Source organism: Cyanistes caeruleus, chromosome 4 (genome assembly GCF_971803275.1).
Source record: "Cyanistes caeruleus chromosome 4, bCyaCae1.hap1.1, whole genome shotgun sequence".
Lineage (NCBI taxonomy): Eukaryota > Metazoa > Chordata > Aves > Passeriformes > Paridae > Cyanistes > Cyanistes caeruleus.
Window position 1 is genome coordinate 74,991,430 of NC_141704.1, and position 14,495 is coordinate 75,005,924.

Sequence of the window (14,495 nt, forward strand, 5' to 3'; positions counted from 1 at the left end):
AGAATTGGATTGAGTCTATGTGTGGAATATTGATGTATTTTCTCAACTCCCATAGCATTGCCCAAAAGTACAGTAGCACACCCTCAGAAAACAGAGGTAACGATTTATCCTCTAAATAAGGGCAGCACTAGCATCCTGTTGGTGAATTCCCCTCACTCTGCTGGATAAATATGGCCTATGGAAGGTCCAACCTGGGCTGCCACACCCTCGTTTGCAAAAATTTCCTTTTTTTAATTCTTACAAAAAATTCTTTCTTTTAATTCTTACAAAATTGACAGGAGAGTTCTGTAGGGCTCAGAGTGGAGGTCTGTCCCTCCCAGTACCCCATTGTTTACTGGAGCCTTGGTTACTTGACGACAGAGCAGAGAAAGCAGAGAAGAATAAGAACTCCTGACACATCCTCTCAGCCTCCAGCTGTCACTGGCAGGAACGAACACCCTTCACAGGATAGCTGCCAAACACTGGTGCCGTTCGGTAAATCCAGAGCAGGTCCAGAATGACCTAGTCACAAAGTCCGATGAACAGGACAAACAGCCCCATTCTCCTTGCTCAAAGCCCATCTGAGCAGGTTTCAGGATCTTTATGCCTGAGAACCAATGATTTGACCTCTTTTTATTTGAGGATCTCAAGTACATGCTTCCTATTCTTTATCTTCTCAGCTAGCTCTGACAAAAGTCAGTACATGGTGAATAGTCAGTCCTCATCCACTCTCTCTAGGCCAATCTTGGGCTTGTAAACCTCTGTCACAAATTCTCAGTTATTTCTTTACCCAACTTTTTCATTTATTGCACAGAACTGGCTCCAGACCAGCCCCTCCTCAGAGCATGGCCAAGCATCCTTGAATCCAGGCTATCAGAAACACTTCACACTCAAGGCATCCTAAAAGCGTTGGGGGCACTTTGATCCCAGGTGTTAAAGCAGGCAATGGAAGACAGTGTGCAGGTGTCAGCTATCCCTCCTCATACTTCTGTTTCAAAATCTCCAGCTCCCTTCTGTCTGCTGGCAAGAGATATCATCCCTAGTCACAACTCCCTCAGAGGATTATTTTTTTTACTCTGCTTTCAGAGCAAATGTGGCACACTTAGGTTCCTGTCCATGCCTGGAGCCTGAAAGTGCTGCAGCAGTGAAAATTAATAGAACAAGAGCAGCAGGTACTACAGGGTGTAATAAATGGGGCAGAGTGTCTTCCTCTGCCATCAGCAGGGAGCGGGAGCACACATGTGCTGGAGCCCCAAGCTGACATCCTCTGCGGAGAATCTCTGCTGGCAATGTCAGAGTGGGAAATCCCTTTTGCTGAGAAATAATCCTACATGTCTGGTAAAAAACTTCCTTCCTCTTCCTCCTCTATGACACAAAATAGGGTTGGAAGAACCCTCACTGACCACAGAAGTATTTCCAGTATGTATTTCACAAATTCAGAAATCCCCATTAAATAAGGATCTGATATTTCTCGTTGTCCTTCTTTAGGGCAACTTTGGGAGAAAACCTCCAAATAGGGACCCTCCAGAAAACAAATTCAAGTGGTCCCTCCCTCACCTGGTTCAGGAAAAAATATTTCCTTGGAGAAAAGTGGAAAAGAACCTGTTTATTTAACAGACATTGAATAACATTAAACAATAAAACCTCTGCTGTTTGAAGAGATGGCAAATCCAGAAAAGTCCTTTCCATGGGTGTAGCTCAGCTCACTCAGTCTCTTATCAGTCCCTCTGGTGCTGGAAAGTGCCGAGGCCCAGGCCCTGGTGGGCCACAGGCGTGAGCTCCCAGGGTTTGGCTGGGTTTTCAGTCCAGAGCAGGTTTGAACAGATCCAAGAAAAAGGGAAAAAAAACCAGTCTGGGGAACTTTTCTGCCTCAGTGAGCTAAAAACTAACTAAAAGCAAAGGAGAGCTCTGTCCCTCTGTCTGTCCATGCTGCAGACAGCACAGTCCAGGAGCAGGATGGGGGACAGTGAGGGCTCTTTCTGAACACAAACTGTGCGCTGCTGCTTCTTCCCCCCTTCACTCACAGAACCAGTTTTAAGACTGGTGCAGAACTTAATATGTAACATAGCAAAGTGATTGGGGACACAAACATCATAAAGTCACCCCAGGACACTCATCAAAGCCACTAGCAAAAAACTTCCATGAATCAGGTGAGAGGACACTGAAAGTGAGACAAAACCAGGATTTTTTTGTCTGATTCATATTCTGACCTGGTTGTTTCTTGATGAAACACCACCATATGCTTTAGTTTTTCTATGCCTCTGACACAGTAAAATCAGAGCTATGCTAAGCAGGCCAGGTCAATTTTGCAACATTATTTTTAACTTTGGATTTGGGATTGAAACACAACAGATGTTCTTTTGGTTAGTAGTTTTATTAAAGAGAAGGAACTGAATAGAATGTGCCCAGAAGTCACAGAGGGTCATAGTTACCCATCTCCTGGTAGTTCAGAGTCCAGAGGCCCACAGGACACCTGTTTCTTCAAGCCTACCATATTTCCTCACCTTTCAAAAGGTTTTTCACTACAGCAGGTGGCCAGAACAAGTCCAGGATTGCATAACATCTAGGGACACAATATCCCCAGGTTGAAAGAGCTGGTTGTTCTGCACTGACATGGGCTCTAACCAGCCCTGCAACCATGAGTGAAGTCTGGAGGCTGAATCTCTTAAACCACCTTTCCACGTCAGTAAAATCCCAAGCACACTTGTATAAGAGTGAGCATGGCTCTACTTGCCTTCTTTTAACCCAGAATACACTGTAAAAATACAAGAGCAAGGAGAAAGCTTTCTCACTCCTTCCATCATTTTAGGACAGATGATGGACACATGGACAGACATGTTTAGGACAGATGGGTTTGGTAGCTCCAATGCCAGGTACCTCCTGGTTTGCCAAGGTCCAAGAGGTACCAGAGACAGGAGGCAGATCATGGATTATCTAAGCAAGAAATGGAAAATTCTGTAGGATTTGCCTGATCAATATAGACACAAAACAAACAGAATAAACTCCCAGTTCACAAACACATCTCAACCCCATCTGCAAAGCAGAAATTCTGGGAGAAAGCACTCCTGGGTCTCTTGCCCATCCATCACTAAGTTTTAAATTTTTCCTGTGTGATACATGATACAGTACCAACCATTAGACTTTTTTTTCCATTAAGCAGACACACGCTAAGTAGAAATTCCATCACTGCCGTTTATACTTGGTATTAAGTGGTTGCCCTTGGGTATTCCTATTACAAATTGTCTAATGATGTCCCTTCCTTTTTATTTCAGCAGAAAGTTGGATTTTCAGTTAAGTACATTTTAAAAATTTCCAGTTGAGGGGTTTGGGCTAGTGAGAAGCAGAGACTCATATCACTTGTACCTATTTTTCCAACAGCCTCACAGAGGTGACACCAAAGTGGCTATCACCAATAATTGGACATAAGGGTTTCCATACGCCCACTTAAGAATCCCCAGATTTTTTTCAGTCTCCTCAACTCAACCCATTTAAATTCAGATTTAACTGACATTGATTTAGGAGTTGGTTTTCCAGGGTTCTGAACACATACCATCAGTTGCAGCTGAAATTCTGAGTTAGCAGCCCTTCTCAATATCAGATCTTTCCTGTTTAAAAGAACAAAAAGCAGATTTGAAGTTTATTAAAGCCAGACCCATATGCTCAAAGAAAGCATTATTAACTCCCTAAGTGATTCTGTAAGTTAATATGTCTTTATTAGTTGGCTCTTTTCAACTTAGCAAGTGTTGTGGAATAGGCCACTATAAATTACAGAAGCTTTATTTGAACTGGCTTCTAGTAAAACATAACACACCTACTGGAAGATTGTTGTATAAATGTCACCTCCTGATGAGCAGTCTGGACCAAACCAGACTTTTTTCTACACTACTGCTAACATACACAAAGTCTTCAATTTGTTTCATGAAACTGGTCCCTGGATAATATTCAGAAGTGACAAAGATGGCAGTAATTCCTTTGTGTGCAGCATCTCAGCCATTTTACACTAGCCCTTAATTTGGTTCTACATTTGCAGGGGGATAGAAAAAAATATTGCATCACTAAATAATTAAATTTATACTTGTCTCATGCTTGGGCAGACACTAAGTTTTTCTTTGCATGCACCAGGAAAAGGAAGAGATGCTTCTGGGGAAGAGGGACTGATCAAGGACTTTAATTTTTTTGAGGCCATGTAGAATTAGGCAGCAGAGGCCATGGATGGATGGATGGATGGATGGATGGATGGATGGATGGATGGATGGATGGATGGATGGATGGATGGATGGAATTACCCACCTTATTTCCAAAGGTACTACAGCTCTTCAGCCCTGGAGATTTACAATCTCCACTTCTACACATACTCTACAGAGTCCCTCCCAATATTGATCCAAATACAGGAAGGAAAATGATTAAGAAATATCCAGCATTAGCAAGATTTTAGATTAGTCACCAGCTAGCTGTAAATGCAGCAGGAGTAGCCCTGATTGCATTAACTCATTTCTGGGAGCTCATCTGCCCTCTGGCTTTTTGCAGACTCTGAAACAGCTCTTGCCACATTACTGACTTGGTCTTTCACACTCATTCAGGGCATCTTTGTCAGAAACTACATTATTGGGCTTGTATGGGGGTTTTTTCTGTAAGAAAAGGAGTTGTGCTGAGGAGGTGGGCCTCAGCGCAACTGCATCTTCTGCACACTGATTATGTTAACTGTCAGAAGAAATTCCTAATCAGGTAACAAATCATTGGAGACTGATCTTTAAGGGAAATATTTAATGAAAAACAACTCAAGTTCCATTTTTTCTTTAAAGGGTGGGAGTTTGCTGCCAGGGGGCCAGGCTTCTAAATATCACCTTATCCAGGAGAAACAATTGCTGCCAAGCACTGGCCCCCACACTTGGCTCTTTCTTGTAGCCTGATCACTGCAGGAGAAACATTAATAGCTAAGCTTTCCCTGTTCCTGGCTACGTTAAAACTGCGTCCCCAAAGGCTTTCAGTGCTCCTTGGAATACTCTTGACATCAGAAACAAAACCCAAGTGCACCAATGTTTATCCTCCACCCTTAGCACCTCAATGCAGATCTTCCAATCAAGCATGGCAGAAAAATGGCACACACGGAAGAAATTAGCACTTAGAAGCATCCTTGTCAATCCCTGCACTTTTCTCCACCCCTTATAATTAACTTGAAATTGCTACTTGATACAATTCTCACCGATATCCAAAAACAGTTATACGCTAATAAAAGACAGGGGAAAAGAAATTTTAGAGTAATCAAGAAAATACTTTTAATCCATGCTAGCAGGTGATATTTAAAGTTACAGCTGGTGGTAGTATTTATTTCTCACAGACCAATGCTAAGCTGTATTAGTAATAGGCACATTTGGTTTTTTTCAATGGCCTATTTTGTGCAAAGGAGATGACTGAGCAAAAAAACGCAAGGTGAATGCAAGCAATCACAAGAGGCCATTCACAATTCTGCTTATATTTTTTTATGAATACATTCACAGAACTGCAACTGTGCTCATTCCACAAGTAGCTCAGGGAAGAGGGATTAAATCAGACAACCTTTATAACCGTTCCTCAGCTGTCAGTTAGCTTTTTTATCTGCCAGCATGTGTAGACAATATTATTCCATTAACAATGCCACTCATTTAGTGGCATTGGACTGAAATGACGACATTAAGTGGATACTGCAAAAATAGGGGGAAAAAAAATAGGAGTAACAAAGATTATGTAAATCCAAGAAGCTGAAAAAGTTAATTGGCTGTTTCTCAAACACTCACAGCAAGTAACATTGACTTCACTGGTGTACCAGTAACTAAAAAGCTACTTACTATTTTAATTCAGAAAGTGAGGAACCCTAAGAATAAAGTAATGAAAAATGCAGCTTTCAGAAGTGAGAATAGTAACACTGTTCTCATCAAAAGATCCCTGCAGCACCATCACCTTGGGAAGGTTTGCACAAAAACTTGTCACAAGAGTAATTAGCTAATTAGAAAGCTAGAAAATACGTCCTTCCCCTTTCACTATCTGAGATCCCAGATATGATTCCAGATGTAAATGGAAAACTAACACTATTACTGCACTTACTTTGATTAAACCTTTTCTGGGCTATGTTCAGAGATAAATGGCTTTGGGCCAATTTTTTTAAAATAAATCCCTCCCATAACTCCACAGATTGTTTCAGATATGTCAATCTAAACTGAACTTGCCCTTTCATTTGAAACCACTGCTGAAAATGCTAGGCAACCTAGAATTGTACAGAAATACAAGTAATAGAATCATCTAAATCCCAATGTTTTAAGTGAAAGAAGAATTACACTTTGCAGAACTGTTTCAATACATGCCCAGCATCTACTGAACAACATCACTGCTGTCTGCTAATGTTGTCACCTTCCTCCTCACCATACAGCTCATCAGAATGCTTGAGCAAGCAAAACCCCTCTGGGGTAAGCTAGTACCAGCCACTGCTTGTGCTAGGCTGAAAAACAATACAGTCCTGAGCTACAAAGGGTGATGTTTTTATTAAGAACAGTGCTGAAGGGGTATTTACACTGATGTCACAGAGTGTGAAATACAGAAGGGGCAAGTTGGTGGGTGTGGTACATGTGCAGAGGCACAAACAGCAGAGTAATTCATGGTTACTCACTCATACACAGTCCTCTGGAAAAGGAACCTTTGACAGCTTTTGAAAATAGCCGACAGGCCACTTGGGAAAGAAAGAAGATTCACAGAAAAGTCTTTTTCTGTACCAAAGAACAAATGCATTCCAAAAAGGAAATTTCAAAGGTTAGAGGAAAGAAAAAGCCCAGAAATGCAAACCAGAAAACACTAACCTAGCAACATGGCCAGCTCTGTGTTTGATAGGGACAGGAAAGGACTGTTCTTACATTAGCAGACACTCGGAACATGCCATGTAAGGATGGTAAAGTTGGAGGACACTGCTGGAAGGCACTGCCACAGAAACACCCAGCTTTGCTGTTGGCAGCACTGTTAAACTTGATGAAAAGATGTTCTGAAAGTTGTCATGAGAAAGAAGGTATGGGAATAAGTCACCTTTCATGGGCTATTTCTAGTCACGCTGAACAGCCTGTCTCATGAAAACACACTTTATAATCCACTTGTAGTCTTTTATTCACACATTTACTTAATCAGGTGCAGCACAGTTAGGAATGTCACCAATACCCACCCAAACATATAGAGATCATACACAATAATTGCTTGAGGCAGCAGTTAGTGCTAGTAGTGTTGATTAAGCCAGTTGTGAGATACAGGCTGACACATAAAAAAGCAGTTAATCTTGTATTAGTTATGGAAGCAAAACTCCTGCCTCCCAAGTGCTCTTTATGGAGGGAAAAAAACCAAAAGCCAACAAACTGAAAAGCAGTTTAGGTTTTTTAGTTTATTATTTTTTTCATGAAGTGCTGCTGAAAATCATTAGCTGACCAATGACAGCATTTTCTGTTGCAATTTAAAGCTTGTTCAGAGGTCAATCTGATCTTGAATACCTTCAGGGGTATCCACAGCTTCTCTGGGAAATCTGTTATAGGCATCACAGTAAAGAATTTCTTCTTAATATCTAATCTAAACCTTCTCTGTCAGTTTGAAACCATTCTCCCTTGACCTGCCACAGGTCCTTGTCAATAGTCCCTCCCCATCCTTCTTGCAGGTTCCCCTCAGGCACTGGAAGGCCATGATAGCTCTACATGCAACAACCTCTACATTCCATAAATACAGCATCAGTTGAATTTTAGTCCACTGATGTGCTATTCAGTGTGGGACACCTCAGGTTTTACTGTGGATTAAAAGCTTACGTTTTCTTACACAAATTCACAATGGAGTAATGTAAGAAATTAATTTATTGATATAACTTTTGGAGAAATTAATACTCAGTGACACAGAGTAGGAACTCACAAACTGGTATTTTTCCCTGTTTACCTCCAACAGGGATTTCTACATCAGCACATCCTCTGTCACCCATGCTGTAACTCTTGAGCACAATGAGGAGGGCTATGGTTCTTGTTTCAGCTCAAACATTTACTTCTTATATTAACAGTAATTTTATAGGTACCTATAGAGAGTACAATTTCTGGGAAAGTAGCAAATGGAGCTATGATCCCAAACCTCCAGCTCCTCAAGAAAAAGACAGATTCATTATTAATGTAGGTTAATCTTCACCCTAAAATGTAAAAGGGAAAGAAAAGGAAAAACAACCTGTCACAGGCACTCTCAAAGTTGGCCAGATTTCAGCTGTCAAGAAAGAGAAAATCTTTTTGAAATTTGTCTAATGCATTAAAATAAACCCCTGATATAAGTTAAGATAGTATTTGAAAAGCACTTAACAGGATACTAATTCTTTGACAAACACTTATTATTTATGATATGAAAGCAGACTGTGATTATTTTTTCTTTTTTTTTTACACATAATTACAAAATGTTCTCAGTTAAATGATGAGTTAATTAAAGGTATCCCCTCCACTGCAGGATTCTGTGCATGCAGCACATATACAGCATACAAAAATACAAGACCTAACACATGTTTTTCTTATGAAGCTGCCACTATCTGGCCCATCCTTGTGTTACACTCCCCAAAAGGATTGGTCCAACTGTACAGTGCTTAGTCCATCATCATCCACTGAGTTCAGTCTTACTACACTTAACCCTAACAGGAGTTCTGGTGTTGGTGTAAACACCAAGTAGTACATACAGCATTTTTTTATGACTGTGGACAGTTTCCAAGAGATACCCACCTTTACCTCAGCAAATGGGTCTGGCTGAAAATTAGACTTCCATGGCAAGTGAGAAAAGGAGGCATTTCCAGGCTCATTTCCTTTTTTCTGTACTTGTGAGAGAGAACCATCTGTGCTCACTCACTGGAGGAGAAACATGTGCAAGGCTGTACCCAGCCTATACAAAGAGAGGGTAAGATTACACCACCCTACATTATTTAGGGAACTAGACGAGACTCCTGATCAGAGGACTTGGCCGTATCACTCCTAGGAACCATCCCAACAAGGATGAAGAGTATAACATTAGAGCAGCAAACCAGCACGAACCACAAACGCTTGTTTTCAAGGGGAACTGTTAAATTTCAAGTTTCAAAATAAAGGACTCTCAGAAATCCAGCTATGGCCAAAAAATGTATAACACAGCACAACCTGCTATGTGATGTACGCCGTGGAACTTTAATGAATGAGTGATGCTAGGAAACCTACATTTCGTAATGGACTACAGCATCTAGAGCAGATGGAAAAGTTGCTGTTAGAGCTGTAACTGTGTGTCATAGATTTTTGCTTGCAGGACAACCCAGGTTGATGGAGGCAGTAACAGGCCTCCTGTCCATCTGCACAAAGCACAAGAAACCTGTCAGAACATAGATACCACAATTTGTGCCACAGAGCTGGGCACAGGCTTGCCAAACACAGCCTTGTAAAGTCAAGTGCTGACTAAGCCAAGAAACAGGAGCCACCATGACAAGGAACAGAAGAAACTGCAGCTCACCACAATGAGAAATTCCAACTCTCCATTTCCTCCAGGAAAGAAACCTTTCTGCTGAGAGGCTTCTTGTTCGGTATCACAGCATATGAAACAGAGAAAGAGCGAAGAAAACAAGCAGGGTATTTCTGGCGAGATCAGAGCTGCATTTGTCATGTTACTGAGTGCTGGGCAGAGCTGTTATGGTCACACACCATAACTCCTCTGCATGTTTTCTACATCCCTGATTCTGAAAGCCACTTAAGCATCTGCATAACATTTGATATATGTGTCTAATCACAATACATTGTTTACATCTGAAAGTGGACTGTGTAAAACTAACTATAACCCAAAATAATCCATTACACTTTCTGGTACGGTCATGTTAACAAGTCCAACTACAAGGTTGGCTGAGTATAGTTCTGAACGTTTGGCCTACAGTTTTTCTTCCTCCAGAAAATCCAGGAAAAGGAACAGGTAAGGATTCAACAGCAACAAAAATCCCCAAACTTATGGGTTGGCTTTATTGCTATCTCTCAGGACAAACCATAGTGCTGACCTTCAGATACAGAGGGTGCATGATGGGGATGGGGGCGGGCAGGATAGGACACAGACAACACAACATGAACTCTCGTATCCTCCCCATGACTTAACCACTCTTAACAGTCTTCTGTGTCTATGGAACGTTTTTAGCAATTGCTAACTAAGAACCTGGTTGCAGGGTCTAAAGAATCAACCTAAAACTATGTGTTAAGGCTCAATACACAGGTGCTTAGAATGAAATTCTGAAAACAATTGTGCTGTACACTGAAATATGGTACTTGATTATTTTCAGTGCTTTCACCCCATCCTGAATCGAGACAGTGCTAAACAGACTCAATTAGTTCAATATAAAAAGGCAACACTCCATTTAGCAAAGTAGTTAATTATAATATTTATTCTATGAAACAATGTTGAAAATATAAGATTAAAAAATGTTCCATGCATTTCATAAAATACAGAGAAAGGCATTGTCATAATCAAAGCAGAATAAGCAAGCCAAACCTCATCTGAAAATCCTGAGAGCTCCACTCTCCACATTGCATCATACGAATATAAAAAGCATATCCAGGAAAAAGAGCAGTCTGCAGAAAGTGGCAGGTTATCTGTCAATAACTGGGATGAGTACATTCTCCGACGAGTTTTGCCATCACCTTTCTTACTACAAAACCAAACTGATGCAACTTGCTTTCCTTGCTATCAGTTCTTGGCATTGTCTCTGGCTAGGAAACCAGGATAGCACGGCAGAATTCACATTTAGTTGCTGTCCAGAGAGGTACCAGGACCCAAAACATAGGTAGCTATGGAAAGGTATCAGGATCCAGTGGGTGAGAGGGAATGGCTACTGTTCCCCTTCTGAAAGAAAGCAGGCTACAGGGACATGTCTTGACTGTCTTCCCAGGAGCACAGTGGGTAGAAAATGCACCCAGTGGAAGAAGTATGGGCAGAAGAGGGAGATGTATCTAGTACCTCTTTAAGAATCCCAGTCACACAAAAGACATGCTGTATTACAGATGGATGCTGAGAGCAACATCTACATTTAGGTTACAAATGACACTGCTATAAATCTTCCTACTGAAAGCTTTTGATCCAGCTCCCTCTCCTCAACCTACAGTACTAGGTTTGGCTTTAGCAAAGCTGTTACAAGATCCTTCTCTAGCTTTTCTTTTACAGAATCTCACAGACTTCCACAACAGTTAACAAACGCATATCCACCAAACACAAAGCCAGCTTAATTCTGGGCTGATATAAAAGCAGCTCCACTTTTGTGCTGGGAACACCCCAGTCCTGCCACAGCTGTATTTGGGGAGGGCAGTGTAGCAAAAGGAAGATATATACATATACTCCACATACACCAACACTGCTGCCCCAAAAGCCCCACCCCATGAAGACTTAGGAACACCATAATGAAAGAATTTCATGTGGGGAGGAGCAAAGGGAAGAGAACAGACTGGGATCCTTTGCCCTGCACCTGAGGATGCATCCACTCTTCAGAACAGCATTCTTCCTCCTGCCACCTCTCAAGCCACCTCTGCTGCAGCGTGGAAGGTTCTGCATCGGCCTCCTGAGAATGATGCACCAAGTGGGGAAGATAGTTATGGTTGAAAAAGTGGTTTTCATGTTGATTCTTAAAAACATAAAGCTAGAAACTCCTATTTTTAAAATTTTTTCAGTGAAGTGTAAGTATGTAATACTGCACAAAGTATTACAAAATTAGAAGTAAGATATAGAATTGCCCATGGTACACCTTAACTCTCTCCCTTTGCATATACATATCAGGAATATGACTTTATATCATATGGTCTTTTCAATTTCCAATTCCCAGAAGAAACCTATTTCCCTGCACAGGCACAAAGGAGTCAGAACAAAGACTACATAGGAAATCCCATGTCCAGCATTTCTTTCTCGGAGTGCTTGCAGCTAGAATAATGTTTTTTCTGGTAAAGATTTTAAAGTTCAATTATGTTTTATATGCTACATTTAGCTTGCATTAAAAAACAGAAAATGCTGTAAGAAATTAAGAAATTCACAGGTCTCCACAGGCTTTGGTGAAACACAGAGTCTTCTTTAAAAATAACTGTCCAGCTTCCTCTATAGTGGAAGTTCTGTGTTGTCCATGTAAACATTACACAGAGTCTTTGTACCACCCACTAAGTTCTTTGCTTCAATCAACTATTTGTGCCCAAAAGCACATCCTATGTTTCTTCCTACACCACAAAAGATGTAACAAAACAGGAGTTAATCACAGGCTGGATACGTACAGGGATTGCTGCTGTTTGCTTCTGTCTTCACAGCCTTGGCAAGTTTGGTTGAGTTCTGCTGCGCTTTGCCTTGCTCCTCTCCAGTTAGCAGGGCTTTTATTTCCGAGGGGATTTTCCCTTGGTCCATGGCCATGCACCACTGCTTGTACTGAAATATGCAAACACATTAGGCCTTAGCAAACTGCCAGGATCACATTAGCAGACAAAACGGGGCTGTAATCTTTACCTTCCGGTATATTCATTTAAGGTCTGAATGTACTGAGCTGAAGCCTCTTACAAAACTGCAGAGCCCTAATGAGCTGAGCACGTGGCCATGGCCACATACCTGGCCTCAGCAGAGCCTCTTTCAGTCAATAAACTGCTACTCAGAGGCAGCACTAGACAGAATACTGTAATTATTAAACAACATGGAACACTCTGTGCAATTTCTCACTGCTGGCATGAGAGAATACCGTTCCAGTTCATGGCCTATTAAAAACAAATATTTCACATGACTCTGGGACTGATAGACTATTAAGAGGTCCTTTCCCATTGCGCAAGGCACCATGGAAGCACATGTGCCTTATTCCTACTTCCCTCATCTTAAATCCTTCATTGCCAAATCCTGAAGCACATCAAAAACTTGTGGATAGTTGGCTGGCTTTTCACCTGATCCTAAACCTGCTGACTTGTAGTGATTAGCCCTGCCCATTCAAACAAACCTAAAGCCAGGTCAAGGCAGTGTCCTCAGCACTGGTGACATTTCAATGACACCGCCATGTCTGTGTTTCCTGATGAAAAATTCTCTTTGGTTAATGTTGTTTATTTGGCCAAGACCCCCATCTTACACATCCTAAAACCACCTACACAGAGAGCATGCTGCAAGAAACCACCTCCCCAACAGGGAAGCAATGACACCCTGTGGATATATGTTTGCCCTTTGGTACTTCAATACCTCCTCCCACAATCTACCTCAGCCAAAGGTTTTTCAAAACCAAATATTTCAAAGACAACAGACTCAAATGTAGTGTCACTTTCTTCACTTGCTTCCAGTCCAGAACCAGCAGATAACTTGTGACATGAATTCGTATTCTATACAACAAAGCAAGCAAACAGCTGGATGCATCTGATGTTTTGATACCTCCTGGCTAGCCAAATGCCACTGTCAGTCACTGTGGTCCTGAGAACAAGTGTTCATGAGGACAGGGCCCAGATAATACTGAGGGTTAGGTTAAATGATAGTTCCTTACCATTTCAAGCTCTTCTCTGAGAGCACAGATGGCTCGCTCTCTGCTTGAAACCAGTTCTTCCAAGTACTGGTACCTCAGCTTCTTCCTGGCTCTGCACTCTCTTGCACTCTGACGACTTCTTTCAAGTTTTGCCTTCAAGTCTATCTTGGCTGGTTTACGACCTCGTTTGCCTGGTTTCTTTACCTTGCCTCCAACCACCTGGAAAGGAAGGGCACAAAAAAGATCCTGCTCTGCAAAGGAACCATGTGACTGTAACTACTAGGAGTCTCAAGTATAAAATCTTGCATATACATTCTGAAGCAACAGAGGAAATAAGAACACTGAGCTGTGAAGTTTTCAGGACTTTCTCCAGCAGCTCTATTTTTCTCTCCTACTGGGGAGCCCAGAACTGAACACACTACTTCAGGTATCTACAAGGGTATTTGGGTATTGAGGAAGCATAATCAGCTTTTAGTGAAATTGCTTTCATATCACCAACAGCCCCTGCTATAGCAGGTCTGGAAATATTATATTATAGAGATTAATACTTCAGTTTAGAAAAAAATATATTTGTTTCTCTCAATATAATGCGAAACTTAGTTTTGCTGCAGCCAACAGTTTCAGCCTACTCTAAATTCAGAATTATTCACTACACACCTGAGCCTCCTTGGGCTAGATTTCTTTCACAGTAACCTTGAAGAGTTTTACTAAACAGGGAACTCAGTCACACTGAGTCCTATCGCTGTTGCTTCTGGTCCAGTAGTACATCACCACTCTGGCCATGTTCACCTTCAAAACATTACTCCACAGCCTGATGAGTCACCTCACACAACCTGTCAGTGCCAAACTATCCCTGTTCCTAATGCAGATCCCCTTGCAGAAATGTAACTACCTAGTTTCTTGCCCTGTGGAATGCAGGTTTTGCGGTCACTTTCCCCTCTTCTTTGTGGCTCCTTTTTTACAGGTCTGAGAGCTTCTCCTGCTACAAATAAAAATAAAAATATAAAAAAAAAAATAAAAAAACAGAAAAAAAATACCCTCA

At 41.4% G+C, this 14,495-nt stretch overlaps 1 protein-coding gene and 1 long non-coding RNA gene across 3 annotated transcripts in view; both read right to left on the minus strand.

The window, feature by feature from the left end:
* Positions 1-9,132: 9,132 nt before the first annotated feature.
* LOC147653778 (uncharacterized) lies at positions 9,133-9,530 on the minus strand. Its single transcript, XR_015285906.1, has 2 exons — positions 9,472-9,530; positions 9,133-9,313 (listed from the first exon to the last, which is right to left on the minus strand). It is a non-coding gene; the product is annotated as an uncharacterized LOC147653778 (long non-coding RNA).
* Positions 9,531-10,353: 823 nt separating this feature from the next.
* Positions 10,354-14,495, minus strand: part of CREBL2 (cAMP responsive element binding protein like 2) — a 35,827-nt gene continuing 31,685 nt past the window's right edge. The window contains exons 2-5 of one of the 2 annotated variants that reach the window (XR_015285900.1): positions 14,346-14,435; positions 13,475-13,672; positions 12,246-12,393; positions 10,354-11,548 (exon numbers count right to left, since the gene is read on the minus strand). Coding sequence is in view for 1 of the 2 variants with exons in the window: in XM_023927968.2 (XP_023783736.1) it covers positions 11,547-11,548; positions 12,246-12,393; positions 13,475-13,672 (348 nt within the window). In the remaining variant the exon portion in view is untranslated. The remainder of the gene's footprint in view (positions 11,549-12,245; positions 12,394-13,474; positions 13,673-14,345; positions 14,436-14,495) is intronic. The other variant, XM_023927968.2, reaches the window with a different exon arrangement.